The sequence below is a fragment of the Felis catus genome, chromosome C1 (genome assembly GCF_018350175.1).
Source record: "Felis catus isolate Fca126 chromosome C1, F.catus_Fca126_mat1.0, whole genome shotgun sequence".
NCBI classification, from domain to species: Eukaryota; Metazoa; Chordata; class Mammalia; order Carnivora; family Felidae; genus Felis; species Felis catus.
Genome location: NC_058375.1, coordinates 210,121,360 through 210,137,965, shown reverse-complemented (window position 1 = coordinate 210,137,965; position 16,606 = coordinate 210,121,360). Strand labels below are relative to the sequence as shown.

The 16,606-nt window shown below is 40.5% G+C and overlaps 1 protein-coding gene and 1 long non-coding RNA gene across 16 annotated transcripts in view; one reads left to right on the top strand and one right to left on the bottom strand.

Moving 5' to 3' along the window:
• Window positions 1-15,680, bottom strand: part of MFF (mitochondrial fission factor) — a 31,709-nt gene extending 16,029 nt beyond the window's left edge. For 5 of the 15 annotated variants that reach the window (XM_019838783.2, XM_023259751.2, XM_019838788.2 and 2 more), the window contains exons 1-6: window positions 15,565-15,680; window positions 14,655-14,745; window positions 13,671-13,807; window positions 13,361-13,581; window positions 12,356-12,525; window positions 3,862-3,950 (exon numbers count right to left, since the gene is read on the bottom strand). In XM_019838783.2, coding sequence (XP_019694342.1) covers window positions 3,862-3,950; window positions 12,356-12,525; window positions 13,361-13,581; window positions 13,671-13,720 — 530 coding nt within the window. In that variant the 5' untranslated portion in view covers window positions 13,721-13,807; window positions 14,655-14,745; window positions 15,565-15,680. Of the gene's footprint in view, window positions 1-475; window positions 551-3,861; window positions 3,951-12,355; window positions 12,526-13,360; window positions 13,582-13,670; window positions 14,528-14,567; window positions 14,746-15,564 lie in introns of those variants that run through there. The other 10 variants (XM_019838776.2, XM_019838781.2, XM_019838787.2 and 7 more) reach the window with 7 other exon arrangements.
• Window positions 4,659-15,642, top strand: LOC109502906. The gene is made up of 2 exons (XR_002161809.2): window positions 4,659-5,418; window positions 15,487-15,642. It is a non-coding gene; the product is annotated as an uncharacterized LOC109502906 (long non-coding RNA).
• Window positions 15,681-16,606: the final 926 nt, after the last annotated feature.

Below are 16,606 nucleotides of genomic sequence, written 5' to 3'. Positions count from 1 at the left end.
TTAAGAAAAACAAAAACAAAAACAAAACCCTAAATGACAAACCACTCTGAGACTCCTCCTTCTGGATCAAAATAAGAAAGCAAGAAAAGATGGGTGCTAAAACTGAAAAAAGGTTGGGATCACTGAAGCTGGTTAAGTTGACTCTGTACAGAACTAATATGCCCACCAAAAAGCAAGGTAAATAAAATAAAAAATGATGCTTGGTCCTTATGTGCAAATTATTCCATTTTATTTTCACTATTACACTCCAAATCATACCTAACTTCCTTAATTGGTCTAGTTTTTTTTTTTTTTTTTCCTTAACAAAATGTGTAAGGACAATTTGAGAAATCCCAACACCAAGGAACTGAGAAGCCCAAACAGTACGAGCATTAGGGTATTATATGATAATTACTTGGTGAAATGTTAGTACAACATAAGCCTGCAAAATTAAAACAACTCCTAGCTGTGAAAAGCAGAGCAGAGAAATTCTTACGTGTACTCCGGTGCAGAAATCGGTGCCTGGAACCTTGACATTTTATTTCTTGGGGCAGAATATGATCTGTGCCACCTTAAATAATAATTATGCTTCTTTTACATATTCGGCTTTCATAACACAAAGAAAAAGCGAGATACAAGTCTACTGGTCAGAATTCATTTTTGTGTGAATAGCTGACAATAATCGATTCTACTGTCTCTGGAAAGCGATTAAGAAAACGAAGGCCAGTGTTTCTGCTCCCATGTCTACATGCGCTTTTACTCTTAAAGCCAAAGAATAAACTAAAGTGGAGGCAGGCAAAGGTTCACGGACCATGACACATAATTAATTGTACATTACAAAGAAGAGACCAAAATAGGTGAAGACAGCAAGAATTTAATAATTACTTTAGTGGAAGTAAAATATTGCTGTTTTATAATAAATTAACAATTTCGTCCTTACTGCATCACTAACACCAAATATATGATAGTGCTCATTGTATAAAATTCCTAATGTTAATTAAATGTAGATTCTTAAAGATGAATTCAACTGCAAATTTTTGAAATTAATAATGGAAGGGGAAGAAAAAGCCAGGTTACATTATTAACAAAAAGATGCTTAAGTAGGGGTGCCTGGGTGGCTCAGTTGGTGAAGCATCTGACTCCTGACTGCAGTTCAGGTCATGATCTAATGGTTCATGAGATCGAGCCTTGCATGGGGCTCTGTGCTGACAGCACGGAGCATGCTTGGAGTTCTCTCTCTCTCAAAATAAATAAATATATTTTTTAAAAAAGATTCTCTTTAAGAGAAATGCTTAAGTATCTTACCATAATATGGTAATATACATAATTACCATACAAAAAAGTATCGTTATGTAATCTAAGAATTTCACTATGAAAATGCAGAGTTAAATATTCATTCTATCTTTACTACCAAACATTAAAACATTTTTTGTTTTATTAAACATCTAGAAAGCGCCATTAAGGCGACTTAAATACAAAAGCAAGGATTAGTTGACTCTGCTAATCTTCTCTGAGGAACTTAGGTAACTGCAAAAATTCCTATGAACAAATTATCTACTCTAATAGTAGCCTCTTTAGGCTGGTTTTCATACATAATACAACGGTTTCCTTTCTCTTCAACCAAACTCAGCTACCAATAATTACACATTTTGTGAAAAAAAAAGAAAAAAATAATGCTATACTAAAATAGACCTGTTTTTATCTAATATGAAATTTCAAAGTAATTAAAGACCTGAGAGCCTGGGTGGCTCAGTCGGTTAAGTGTCCTACTTCGGGTCAGGTCATGATCTTGCGGTTCACGAGTTCCAGCCCCACGTCAGTCTCTGTGCTGACAGCTCAGAGCCTGGAGCCGGCTTCAGATTCTGTGTGTGTGTGTCTCTCTCTCTGTCCCTCCCCTGTTTGTGCTCTCTCTTTCTCAAAAATAAATAAATATTAAAAAAAATTCTTAAAAAAAAAAAAGACCTAAATAATCAGCCACATCTTATATGAAGATATGTGGCTTATATGAAGAACGGAAAAGTTGATGAGAAACCTTTGCTGCCTTGAAAAAGATTACAAATAGAAAATAACCAAAGCCCTTGATCATTCTGACAGGTGCTAAATCTCAAGAAGCCATCTTAGCCATAAACTACGTCGTCTTTTTTACCATTTGGGTAATATACTGGGAAATGTACTAGGAAAAGGGATTTCACGGGCCGGCTGCCATCACTGCCAGCCAGGCATCTCCAGGAAAACACATAATTACCATAAAAATTTTTATATTAATGGTTGAACTTGTCAGGTAAGTATTTTCAGAGGGAGATATATATTCATTTTAACCTACTGTCTACTTACATAACCCTCCAGAGTAACTATAGCTACTTAAGGACACATTTCAAGATTCCCCACGAAACGAAAGCACGTCTAGTTCTCCTCCATGCCTAACACTAAAGAAGAAAGTTCCTACCCTATCAAAGCCCCTTCGGCATCTCTGTATTCTTCAGTCAGCGCCAAACTAGCACTTGATGTGGTCTGACACCAATGGATATCATACTGTGCTCCAGTTCACAGTATTGAGTACTCCAGTACGGTACTGAGCTCTAGTGCTCTTAAATACACGTTTAAGTGCTTTGCTTTTGTCCAGATTGGCAAACTCCGAGAGAGACGCCCCATCTCCTGATCCTGTTGCAGTTCCCGGAGAGGCTAACATGATGCCTGGCATCAGATGTGGTTTGTGAACAAGGAGTTCATGAAAACTGACTGAAAATGTAAAGAAGAAGATACCTTAATTTACACAAGCAACCTAAATCATCTATTTAAAAATGCCACAATCACCAATGGATGTGAGACTTAAAATTCTGACCAGATTGTAAGGGGATATTGTATGTGTAAAAACCCACTAATTTTAATGAAACAACAACAACAAAAAACCATGTGCCTGATCTAAAACATCTCATAGTGGGGTAGCTTTGATCAGAAGACAGTAACATAACCAAATGAGAAAGACAAGTTTATGTGGCCTTTGAAACAACAGACTCGTATTTTTGGAAAATGAAATGGATCTAACAATTCGATGACTCAGTAGGCAGAGAGCTAAACAATAATCCTGGGAAGTAAAGCAATTCGCTTGCCTGTGCTTACACTGGTTACCATGGCTCAGTAGAAGCAGAATGGGGCGCCTGGGGGGCTCAGTCGGTTGGGCGTCTGACTTGGGCTCAGGTCATGATCTCACGGCTGGTGAGTTCGAGCCCCGTGTCAGGCTCTGTGCTGACAGCTCAGACCCTGGAGCCTGCTTCTGATTCTGTCTCCCTCTCTCCCTGCCCCTCCCCCACTCATGCTCTGTCTCTCTCTCAAAAATAAACAAACATTAAAAAATTTTTTTTCAGTAGCCGAGCTGGAAGGGCTAGTTCACAATCTTATGACCAACGGAGTAACTTGAAAACAAAGACATTTGCTTCAAGTGTTTCCTTTTGTTTTTTTTTGTTCCGATCTACACCCTAGGTAAACATTCCCGAAGGCTGCACAGAACTGAGCGCTAATATTTATCAACTTTTCCTAAGTATACTTTATAGGCAATTCCCAAAATAAGTAAATCAGACTTTTAGAATTCTGTCATATGTGTAGAAGTGGGGAATGCTACTGGAAAACTCCCATGACGTATTTTAAGGCTCTAAAAATAACTGCAAAAAATGGAAAACTGATGTAAATGTCAAACAGATTTCAAACACGTAAAAGCAAATTATTTACTTTTTTCTCAGGTTCTTAGGCACAAAATGCACACTTCTTCCTCTTTAAAAAACTATTTGAGAGTTAAGAAAAAAAGAAGTAACTTATGTAGAAAATGACAGGACACTGGATGTTGAAAACTTATGCAGGAGACACGCTTCCCCGTGTTGTACTCACATTGAGTCAGCTCTGAGCAGCTGTCCGTTTGGGCGAACGGCATTCTCGCTCATGGAGCGCTCTCTTTTTAGCCTGCCAACCGCACGGATCTGTTCAGTTCGGCACAAAGACGGGGAAAGGAACAGAAAAGACTGTCAGCAGCCTAGCAGAGCTACTTACCATCCAAAGAACCTCAGTCCAAGGCTATCCACAAAACTTACAATTTACAAAGAACACAGAACCAAGAATTGTTGCTAAACAGGAGTATTGAAAACAGGTTAAAAAAAACCCAACCCTACTTATTATCATGCGGATAAACTTAGGAATGCTTATTTACCTCATGAAAAGGTACTTCTGCTTTCTATTTAAGTATCCACATTACTTGGTAAGATTATATGTCCATTTATTATAATTTAAATAATACACTTCCATTAATTAAGAACACTTTACAACAGTTTTTAAAGGCACGTATTTTATAGGAAATGGGATGTACTTGTGTTACAAACAAATGTTCCAGGCTTCTGGGGCTAAAACAAATTCAGATTTGGTTGGATATGTAAAAACTAGACTGAAAAAAAAGCTAACACTAGCTTAAAGGTTCTGGCATTCCAGAGACCTCCACAGTCTCCCACCCCACACACTCTTCTGACAAAATGTATCACTGACCTTTTCCATTAAGGGGTAGGATTTATGTTCCCTTCCTTTAAATTGGGTGGGCTGGTGACTGCTATAGAGATGATGCAATGTGGCTTCTGAGACTAGGTCATAAACAATAAGGCTTCTGACTTTCTGCTCTAGGCTGTTCAAGTTTGGAACCATGGCACCATGACGTGAAGGGGTCCAGGAGTCCCACAGAGAGGCCGTGGGTAGGTGCACCAGTCAGTGACCTTGGCTGGGCTGAGTCCCAGACAACAGGCTGTATGGACAGACGTGTGAGTAAGCCGGCAGAGGGCTGTAGACTCCAGCTGTGGAGTCGTCCCTAGCTTTGAGACTTCCTCGCTTAGACCCAGATATGGTAAAACAGAAACAAGCTCTCCCCACGATGCCTGCTGCACCTTCTTAACGCACAGAACCTGTGAGCAAAATGAAATTTTTGTTTTGTTTTAAGTCAGGGTGGTTTATTACACAGCAATAGAACAATGGTAATCACTAACTTTCCTGTTTGTTTAGGATCTTTTTTTTTAAAACTAGAAACAGCTATGGCAACTTCATGGTTTAAAAAAAAAAAAAGTAAACTTTACTGTAAAGGACAATTGGTATGTGAAGCAATGGACTTGAAAGTTAAGATTTTAAAAAATACAAATCAGTATCTAGTGATGCTTGTAAAAAAATCTTGGGAGTAGATAATCAGGTTACAAGCACCTTCAATGGAGAATAAATCCTCATTTCATGCCAACAAAACTGAAAACCACAATACGCAGTGTATAATTTCAGAGAATGGTTTAGATCTGGTTATTGTTATGAACCATCGACCCACTCAAACAAAGGAAAAAAAAAACACTTCTAACAACAGAAAAGGGGTCAGGGTGGAGCCTACTGGAAGAAAATTGAACCAAAAATAAGAAAGTTGAACCAAAAGTAAGTATTATGTTATTTTTAAAATATATTTTTAAGATGTTTATTCATTTTTGATAGAGAGGGAGAGAGAGGGAGAGAGAGGGAGAGAGAGAGAGAGGAAATGCAAGCAGGGGGAGAAGCAGAGAGAGAGGGGGACAGAGGATCCAAAGCAGGCTTCAAGCTGTCAGCATAGAGCCTGACGGGGGGCTCGAACTCCTGAACAGCAAGATCATGACCTGAGTGGAAGTCGGATCCTCAACAACTGAGCCACCCAGGGGCCCTGAAAAATGAGAATTGCTTTAGAGCTACATATCATATACACACATGGTACACCTCTATCTCCCTCCCACACACACCTCCACAACCAAGTACACTAAGCACACTTCATTCACAGAGAGCAGTACCGGGTTGATTGGCGAGGATCCCCCTGAAACCTGCCTTCCTGCCCATGGCACGGTTGCACCTGCCTTCCCTAGAGAACAGCCCTTCCAGGTTACAGTGATCAAGGTGAATTTCCTACTAAATCAGAATCATTCCTGCTGCTGTGCTATAAGAACTAAGATTAAGCAGGACAGGAAACGACAGAAGACAAACATTATGTCTATAATTTCAACACAGCCTGGAAACGAGAAGATCCTAAGTCTGTTATTTTCACCATTTGAAATATGATTTAAATATAACTTCACAGGAACCCTAAGCTTGATATTACTGCCATATCGGGAAGAAAAGCAACTTCTCACAAAAGCATGTATCTGTTATGCCTTCGGATGTGACCAAATTGTATGCTGTAACTTTAACCAAAGTGCGTAGACACTGCCTGAGGTGATAAGGAACACTATCTTTGAACAATTTCCACATTTAGTTCAGTCATGGCGGTTGTTTCTTCAATCTAAGGCTTTTATTTTTAAAACTTAGGGTTTTTTCCCCCAGCTTTATGGAGATCTAGTTGACAACTCAGGGCTCTTAAACCTCATTCAGAACCAACCAGCACGGATTACCCATTTAAAAACTTGTATTCACTCCTGGAGCTGAGAAGTAGTTTCCTAGCTTCAGGTAACTTCCTGGAGAGGTTAGGTCATAGGATCTTCTGTGCCTGGTAGTAAGGCTTCAAATTCCCCTCTAATGTGCTTATAAATTCTGAACAAATGAATAAATGAATGTCCTCTAGGCCTTTGTTTGCTGGTTCTTTTAGTCCATTTAGAGCTGACTGCCCTTTTAAGAACCGGCTCAGAGGCCTTAGTATTTTCCCTGGTACTGATCTCTGTTCTAAAATAACAGCTCAGAGACATGAATCTGTGAATCGTCATGGGATTTTTACTGGAAGAAGGTGCAAATACTTCGTGAGATGGGCTGAACATCCCTCGCTCCCAAACATGTTCACTGTGCAAAATGTAAAATAACCAGGTTTGGAGAGAAGAGCTGAGATGGCGACTGAAGGTCATGGGAGGGAACGTGGAACATGTGTCCACAGTGAACGGCTCAGGCCTGGGCTAAGAGGGCCAAGAACAGTGGCCACACAAAGGATCTGAGTGCACATCTCTGAACTGTCCACGGATGAATATGTATACGTGTATACAATTAGGTTATTCTCACTTTTTCCCCCTTCTCTCCCTTTTGCTCCATTCTGCTCAGGCCCAGGCCTCTTTCCACAGGAGGGAAAAGAAAAGGAAGCTAAGCAAACCGTCACTGAATGGTGATCAGTCCCACACTCGACAGCTTCCGAGCTAATACAGGACCCTTTTAAGTATTCACTGAGCGCCTAGGAGTCCTTCTCCATTTGTTTTAGGATGCGCCATTTGACTGGGTTACTCAGTACACTTCAGGTCAACTATGTTCTTTCACTTCCCAGCCTCAAGGTTGTCCTATCAGTTGAACTGGACCATCATGTAGCACTGACAGCCACCTGCGATTTTAACAGACCTAGGGCTTTTGTGTTAACCCTCACGAAAGCTTCTTGGGCGGATGCTTTCCAAGTGTAATCCTGGATGAGGTTTGTTCTGGCTGGATGTGCCTTTCCTAGTCCCTGAGCTCCAGCTGTACACGTTGTATGTGGCTGCTATCAAATGCGGCATCCTGCGGATGCCATCTGATGACGGCTTGGACGTAGTTCCTTTTCTGAAAACATTCATTGTCTTCGTTCTTCTTTTCTAAGACCAGGCCAGAGTTTATACAGGCCAACTGATTTTCCCCTCACAGGGCTTCTCTGACTCTTGACATTTCTTGGGTATGTTGGGGTTTAGTGCTTTTGCAAAGATTTACTGCAAAAATGGATGGCATTCTTCTACTTGTCTTTCTGGAAGTAGGAGTTGCCAATTCAGGCAAAAACTCTTACTACTTGTCATTAGTCCAATCTGTTTCCTCTTTCTACTTCAATGGCCTTCTCACAAAGCTCTTGCAATTATTACATTTGACCTTTTCTTTTTTTAAAAAAATGTTTATTTTTGAGAGACAGAGAGCGCGCACACGCATGCACATGCGCAAACAGGGGAGGGGCAGAGACAGAGGGAGACCCAGGATCCCAAGTGGGCTTTGCACTGACAGCACAGAGCCTGATGGGCTCCAACTCACCAACTGTGAGATCATGACCTGAGCTGACGTCAGATTCTTAACCGACTGAGCCACCCAGGTGCCCCCACAGTTGATCTTTTCAAAGAATGTTGTTGTGACTGATAGGATATGTTGACAGAATCCATATCTGTGACGGGGTTACGCCTCTTCAAGGCAGCGTCAAGCCTTCTTAATTTTCCAACGCTTTTTCTTCATATGTCTTTCTGTTTGTTCTCTGGAAGATCTCCTCTCGCTGTCTCCCATTTGGACCCTGTTTTTTTTTTTTTGTTTTTTTTTTTTTTTTAATTTTTTTTTTCAACGTTTATTTATTTTTTGCGACAGAGAGAGACAGAGCATGAACGGGGGAGGGGCAGAGAGAGAGGGAGACACAGAATCGGAAACAGGCTCCAGGCTCTGAGCCATCAGCCCAGAGCCCGACGCGGGGCTCAAACTCACAGACTGCGAGATCGTGACCTGGCTGAAGTCGGACGCTTAACCGACTGCGCCACCCAGGCGCCCCTGGACCCCGTTTTGAGGAGGGATGCTGTTGGGTCAAAGCCCCCTCCCTCCTCACTCACACTGCCTGATCAATGCTAAGAACACAGAGGACTGCCTTGACTTGGGTATTTTGCAGTTTGCTACCCAGATCAGTTTACTGCTCAGTTCCTTTATTAGTTTCTTACAGGAAGAATCATCAAAGCAGTGGTCTGTCCCACAGTTGCTTCCTAAGTACTGGGACCGATCAGGCATATTGAAAGGGTTCATCAATTTCCTCTCTATCAGCCAAGCCCCCAGGTTTTATAAACCCTGTCTGTGCTGGGGGATTATCGGCTTCACGCTTGAAGCCCTCTTGCATGGGTTCCCTTGGATTCTTCAAGCCAGTTTAAGAATTCAAGTGGTTACTTTCTGCAAACTTATCCCTCGTGTCAGATACATTTTAGACAATTTCTATAGCCTTCTATATAAGCCACCTTCTCATAGTCTCCTTTCTTGCCATAGGCCAGTAGTTCTCAACTGGGGGTGATTCTGCCCCCAAGGGGACATTTGGCAATGACTAGAATTTTTCCCTTCTTTTTATTGTGATAAAGCACACATAACATAAAATTCGCCATTTGAAACTACAAGACAGTATATTTAATGGGCTCACAATGTGCAACCATCACCTCTACCCAGTCACAGAATATTTTTATCGTTTACTGTCATAATAAAAATCATTTATGATTTTTATCATATTCCCAGAAGGAAACCCTACAGTGATTAAGCAGTCATTCCCAATTCCTTCCCCGCCCCCCCCCCCCCCCCCCCCCCCCCGCCCCAATCCCCTGGCAACCACTGATCTGCTCTCTCTGTGGATTTGCCTCTCCTGGATACTTCATATAAGGGGACTCATAAAATTCCATGAAAGTGGAATTCATAAAATATGTGGCCTTTGCTGTCTGGCTTCTTTGATGAAGCATGATGTTTTCACGGTTCAACCATGTTACACAATGTGTAAGTATTTCATTCCTTATTACAGCTGAATAATATTCCACTATACGGATATACACTTGGTGTATGTATTCATCATTTGATGGACATTTGGGTTGTTTCCACCTTTTTGGCTATCAGATACACTGCTCTCTAATGGAGGATTCCACTGGTATCTAGCAGACAAAGATCAAGAATGCTGGTAACATTCTATAGTGCAAGAGGATAGCCTTCATCACAACAAAGAATCATCCAGTGCAAACGTCAACAGTGCCGAGGTTGAGAAACCTTGGCACGTGCTATAAAATGACTACTACAGAGTAAATGATTCAGGGGATCTCACTTGATAGATTCTGACTGGCATCCGAAGGAATCATCAACGTGATGAGCACTCAGGGCTTTAAAGCCCTCCTCTTTCAATCCATCTTCTAGAAGTAACTAGAACTCTGGTCCTTTCTCCTTTCCCTCTGGTCAAGAGGTTGACGGTCATGAGAGCTGCCTGACCTTTCTACGGACTCAAAGTACACATCATTACCTTTGCTCTCCTTTCAACAGGCAGCTGATACTGTCTCAGAAACTCCTCTCTCACACCTCAGGATTTGGCACCTGCCACACGATTTTAATTTTACAGCAATAATATTTAAACGTTGTTAGAACATGTGCTAAACACACTACGTGCATTATTATGCTCAATTCTCATAATCTTAAGCACTTGGCATTATTCTGATCTTTCTTTTAGAGATGAGCCTTGGATTGTTTAATAATTTATCCAAGGTTATGTCATTAATAAGTAGCAAAGTCAGCCTTCAAAATCAGGTCTAATTCTCAGCTGAAGTTTTCACTCCAATGCTATACACTTTGGACACTTATCACATGTTCCTTAATATCACAATTATTGCAGGAGTAAACATCACCTACGCTTAAAACCTAGGTCTACTGAGGGCAATTCTGGTAAACTTTGTTTCCTCACTCAATATAAAAGCAATCACTCAGGGGTGCCTGGGTGACCCGGTCAGTTAAGCATCTGACTCTTGGTTTCAGCTCAGGTCATGGTCTCACGGTTTGTGGGTTTGAGCCCCACGCTGGGCCCTGCAATGACAGCATGGAGCCTGCATGGGATTCTTCTCTCTTTCCCCATCTCTGCCTCTCCCTCTCTCTCTGCCATTCCTCTGCTTGTGTGTGCTCTTTTCCTCTCTCTCAAAGTATATAAATAAGCTTAAAAAAAAAGAGTAATCACTCAGGAAAGTGCCTGACTTGTTTTCAATCAGTTATTCTCACCAAGTGCACAGTAAGTATCTAAAATAGTGAGAACAGAAAGATCAAAAGGAAAACAAAACTTGAGAGTAGTAAAGGGAACGTTTCCCCCTGGTAGAATCCTCACTCCACGACGCTATTATCCAGGCAGTAATTTCCACTGGGCACTTTTGGGGGGCCAGGAAGCAGGGCCTCTCTCTAACTGATATCTTTTGTCTCACTTGATATTCATACCTTTCATTATTCTTTGCTATTAAGAACTTTGTATTGGGGAGCCTGGGTGGCTCAGTTGGTTAAACCTCTGACTTCAGCTCAGGTCATGATCTCATGGTCCGTGAATTCAACCCCCGCATCGGGCTCTGTGCTGAGAGCTCAGAGCCTGGAGCCTGCTTGGGATTCTGTGTCTCCTTCTTCTCTCTACCCCTCCCCCACTCACACTCTGTCTCCATCTCTCAATAACGAATAAATTAAAAAAAAAAAAAAAAGAACTTTGTATCTTCTGAGAACGTTGGGGTCTTTCCCTGCACTCATGCCACTATGCAGGAACTGTATCTCTTTGAAAAGGGTCTTACACAAAAGCTCAAAGAATGTTTGTTACATATAATTCTACAAGTATCTTAACGTCTTTCCACTGTGGGAACACTCAAATGTAGTGCTTTGCACCAAGCACAAATCTAGAATGTCCAAACCGGCACTTATGAGTATAATAATCTCAGTTACCTTAGGAGAAATTTCCAACCTAAGAAAAGGCCACACTTAGTACTAGGAAACTGTACTCCCTCCCCTGGGTCACATGGATACTTCACCCTCATTGGAAAGGACTAATATGAAAAATGACCATAGGCAATGCACAACACGAAAGTTCAGAAGCTACAATATAAAAGCTACAACTATAAATATCATCACAGAGAAGAAATTTTACAAGATTGGCCCTGAATCAATGGGAGAGGCAAGATCTAAACTTTGCTCCTAACAGCTTATTAAGTCCCTCCTGCCATATTCAGGTCAGCAGGGCTATTACTGTCACAGGTACACCAGCTGAGTGGAGACGTCTTAGCAAGCTGGGAGAACAGGTAATGCCAGGGAAAAAAAGAGCTTTCTTTCCCTATTTGCCAGACTTCTTTTGTAACAAAGCGATACGTTCATTTCCTATGCTAGTCTTCTCATCTTTTTCTATATTGCTAAAGGTGCAGCACCTAGCCATAAAACCTCTTCCTTCTAGAGGCGCCTGGATGGCCCAGTGGGTCGAGCATCTGACTCTTGAATTCAGTTCAGGTCATGATCTCATGGTTTGTGAGCTCGAGCCCTGGGTTGGGCTCTGAGCTGACAACACGGAACATGCTTGGGATTCTCTCTCTGCCCCTCCCTTGCTTGTGCACTCTCTCTCTTTCTCTCTCTCAAAATAAATAAATAAACTAAAAAAAAAAAAACCCTCTTCCTTTAGACCATATGAACGTTAATGATTTCTAAAAAATTTCCATTCTCCTGAAACATAACATTTAAATCTAAAAAAAATAGCATAATGTCTTACTTGGGTTGTCTATAAACCACAATCTATACTACTTCATGGTCCATGTGGAAGGCTTTCATTACATATTGCTAATGATAGGATTTATAGCCTTTAATCCTCTTTACCATTTGCTTTTGTCTAGATTATTTCAAATTCAGTTCACATTAAAACTCTACTTACTTCTTCATTTTGCGGGGTTGCAGGAGGCCTTTCTAAATCCAGAAAATCTAGCGGTCTTTCACTTAGTGTTAGTACACGAGGCGGGGTTTTCAGTGCCAGAGGTTTAAAGGGAGTTGACTGTATAAGGTCAAGATCCGCTGGTCTTGAAAATGGAATGTCTTCATTATTTCCTAGGAGTAACGAAATAGAAGGGAAGGAGGTTTTAAAAAGAGAGTGGTTTTATTAAAGACTATCTTTATTAAAGACCCCCTAGAATGTCTAAAATGAGAAGACTGATGGTACAAAGTGTTGGCAAGGGTGTGGAGCAGTGAAAACTTTCATGCATCACTGATGGGAATATCACAGGGTACAATCAGTTTCACAAACAGCATGACAGTTTTCCATAAAGTTAAACACAATTTACAATATGACCTAACAATTCCACTCCTAGGAATACGAAAACCCACGTCCTCACAGGGACTTGTATGTCAACACTCACAGCAGCTTTAATCCTAACAGTCCCAAACAGGAAACAACCCAAATCTCCATCCGTAGGTGACCGGATGAACAAACTGGGGTGTATTCACATAGTGGAATGCTACCCAGGAGTAAAACGGAATGAACAACTGATGCATGCAAGAACTTGAAAGAGTTTCAAAAAGCCTGGAACTGAGGGGGAGGAACTAAATGAGATGGGGCACAAGGGTACCTTTCAGGGTAATGAACATGTGCCATAGCTAGACTGTGGTGGACAGTTACAGGAGCATATACGTTGGCCAAAACTCATCGAGCCGTATGCTTAAAAGTCACACGTATTTTATGTATGTAAATTATATGTCAACTGGTTGCATTATTAAAAAATATTGTGTGAAATTTCAGCCTATTAGGACAGAAATTTTGCAAATACTGCCAAGTTGTATTTCCCAGCCCCTTTCCTAAACAATAGTTTGAAAGACCCAGAAGTTTTCATAAAAACCCAAAAAACAAAGCTTTATCCGGCAACTTTACAAACACAACGTCAGGTACCTGCCACAACGATCCTCTCTGGAACCTGCATAACGACGCTAGCATTCGGAGCTCCTTCTTGGAATCCTTGCTCCAGATCAGCATTTGGTGGCGCTACCTTTAATCTTTCCGGGACCCTCATCTGCTGACTAATACCTTCGGTGTATTCCATTTCATACTGAATTCGACTAATTTCCGCCATCTCAGCAGCGCAGGGAGAAGGAAATGCTGCCCCACTCACTCTGTGGGCAAGAATTTAAAGATGGGGGGTGTGTGTGACCACATGTTACCATGCCAGTCTTCCTAACACGGCCAAGTTAGAAGACAGTACCTTGTGGGAAGAGCAGAAGGGGCCTTCTCTTTTGCGAGTACCAAACACATACAAAGCAAAAACAAAAGAGCGAAGAAAACGGTTTCCTCAACAGAATGCCTTCTCACTTTATCAGCTGAATTTGCACCTTGAAGACACTGCTTAGGAGCAAGTTTTTAAATCACTGTATAACCACAAAACAAATGCGCGTGCACACACACACACACACACACACACACATGCACACACACACACTTCCTCTCTTTCTCTCTGCACAGATATGCATGCTGCTTATAATTCAAAAATGTCTGAAAGAAAGTTTAAATTAAAATCTCCTAATCAATCATTTGATGGAAAGCTGCTAGGATTTTCCAAAAATGAAATGAGAAATTGCTGTCATGCATGAAAAAAATAAAACCTTTTAATGATGAAAATCAGATTCATAAAGTAAATAAGGCTAATTCTCAATTTACTTGAAAAAACGTAGTCCCCTGAAAAAGCACAAAATACACACTAAAACTTCTCTTACTAAATGTATAGTGATGTACATCACTGTACAGTGATGTATAGTGACCGAGATGCAATGAACGTCAAATATAGACTCTGTAGTAATAAATCCTTAACGGACGCGTTCATTTTGGGGGAATCAGAAGCTTCACATTTATGTGCAGTTAATACTGTATTTACATGTATATTTTTAAAAAGCACAACATGCCTTTAAGGGGAGAGACAGTACCGACGCATGGAATAACCTTCTAAATTAGAGAAGGACCCATGCTTCGGGGAAATGCCGAAGAAAGCTCCCCCCATACACAAAGTGCTGGTGAAAGTATAAAAGATCAGCCTATGGCGATCAGCTTTCAAGCCACAATCTCTCAAGCCTATAATAGCAGCTCAACTGAATAAAGCGTCACTGACCTTCCTACTGGTGTATCACTGCTTGTTCTTTCACTCATTTGCAACACAGTACATACACATCTAGAACAGCTATTAAAATATTGCTACCCTGTGGTTCAGTTTACTTTATGCAACAATTCCCCTACAGATCTGAACTTTTTTGGAGGTGAACATAACAACACCAAGACTGCTTTTCCAGCTGTAAAAAAGAAAGAATAAAGATCAGTATTTCCACAATTCATTTTATTACAAAAAAAAAAAAAAAAAACCATGAATAAAAGTAAATATCCACTTAAAATGATCTACTAAGACCTGATCCGCAAAACCACTTTTCACATTTCTACTAAACAGTTATTCTACATCTGAAAAATCATGAAGATGGTTTTATGCACAGTCACTATTTTATGATTTTGCAAACGGGATAAAGCTAATCAAATATATAGAAGAATGTGAAGTCAGATTAAAAACAAACATCTTGCCATAAAACTCCTTTAATCGTTATATTCTGAAGGGGAATAAAAGTCCTTTTCTTTTTTAAGACAAGCACAACACAAATGAAGAAATCACGAAGAGAATGTAAAGGTCAGAAGTAAATGTACTTGACGTGGCCTAAAATACCGATGTAGAAGTAATGGTTTCTTTAAAAGGAAATGACTTCAAAAGCCAAATTATACTGAATTTTCAGCAAAAAGTATTATATACAAATCAAGGGCAATAACAATTAAAGACCGTTATACCTGGGGTAATTAAAGGCCAGTCACACCTGGGGTATCTCCTAACCTGCGTGTCAGAGATATGTTACTACCCTTGACTAACCTCACTCAATGAGATGCTGAGGACAGTTCTTGGAGGTTGCTTAGGGAGCAAAAAGTTACTTAGGGACAAGCTGTTAATTAGTAATTACGACTGCTAAACTGCTTCCTTTATTCTTTACCCAAAGGTGTGAACTTTGAGGATCTGGCATGCAGATGGCTTAAAGACTAAGAAAATAGAGGCAAAAGACAAAATTTTTACTCACAAATGTGTACCAGTGGCTGCTTGCTGTTCGGCACTATCTGCTTCTGTGGTTCATATTAAATCCTTTAACTTCCTTCAAGGTGCCTATGCTGGATTTAGAGCCACTTTTGTCCCTAAGGGAGAAAAACAGGAGTTAATTGAGAAGCGACATGATACCAACGTTAGGGACGCATTGCTGGAAATCCTCTAAGTGATAAGTCACCAAAGATATACAACCTTACATTAAGAAGCCAATAATGAAAGAAAAAATTAACAAGCTCACCACCAAGTTTAGTCCCACAGCCAGGGCCCTACAACCATTCATCAGTTAGTGCAAGATAAAATAAAGAACCGTCATCATTTCTGATCTGAATTTAGAAAGATGTGGCAGATGAAAAGCATTTAAATATAAAAGAATCTTAACAATTATGTGTAAATGCATATACACATACAAAGAAGGAACAAATGTATTGGCTAAGTTTTCATTCGGCTATTTTCATTCAATACGTAATTTAATTTCCTATTTATTTAATTTCATTCACAACTTTCCTTCAGTGTTTGAATTTGAACCAGCAATACAGGCACATGGTAGAGAACACACAAGAACACACAGAGAAAATACAGTGTCCCACCAGATCCTATCCTATAACCACCCAGGTCCCCACGGGCAACCTCTATTATCAATTTTTGTGCATCTTTCTAGAAGAGAACCTCTTGCAATTCTTGGGTGCATCTGAAACACAGTAAAAGCTTATCTTCAACTATGACACAGAAAAGATGTATCTCAAAAGGATTATAGTACTGTGACATTATAAATTGAAGTTTTATAATAATATGCAAGGGCCAAAGATCACCAGACAACATTATATCCCTGAAATGTGCTATTCCACACCCCCCCCCCCTCCGTTTACTGCATTTCAGTCTTCTTACTGGCTTTCCACTGGTACATCCCACTGAGCCTCAACATTTCATTCTATAGCAACATCTGGTCTTAGGAGAATCTCTCAGTTTGTAAAATATCACAGACTTAGACCATAAAGGTAGACACTGAAAAGACAACTTCT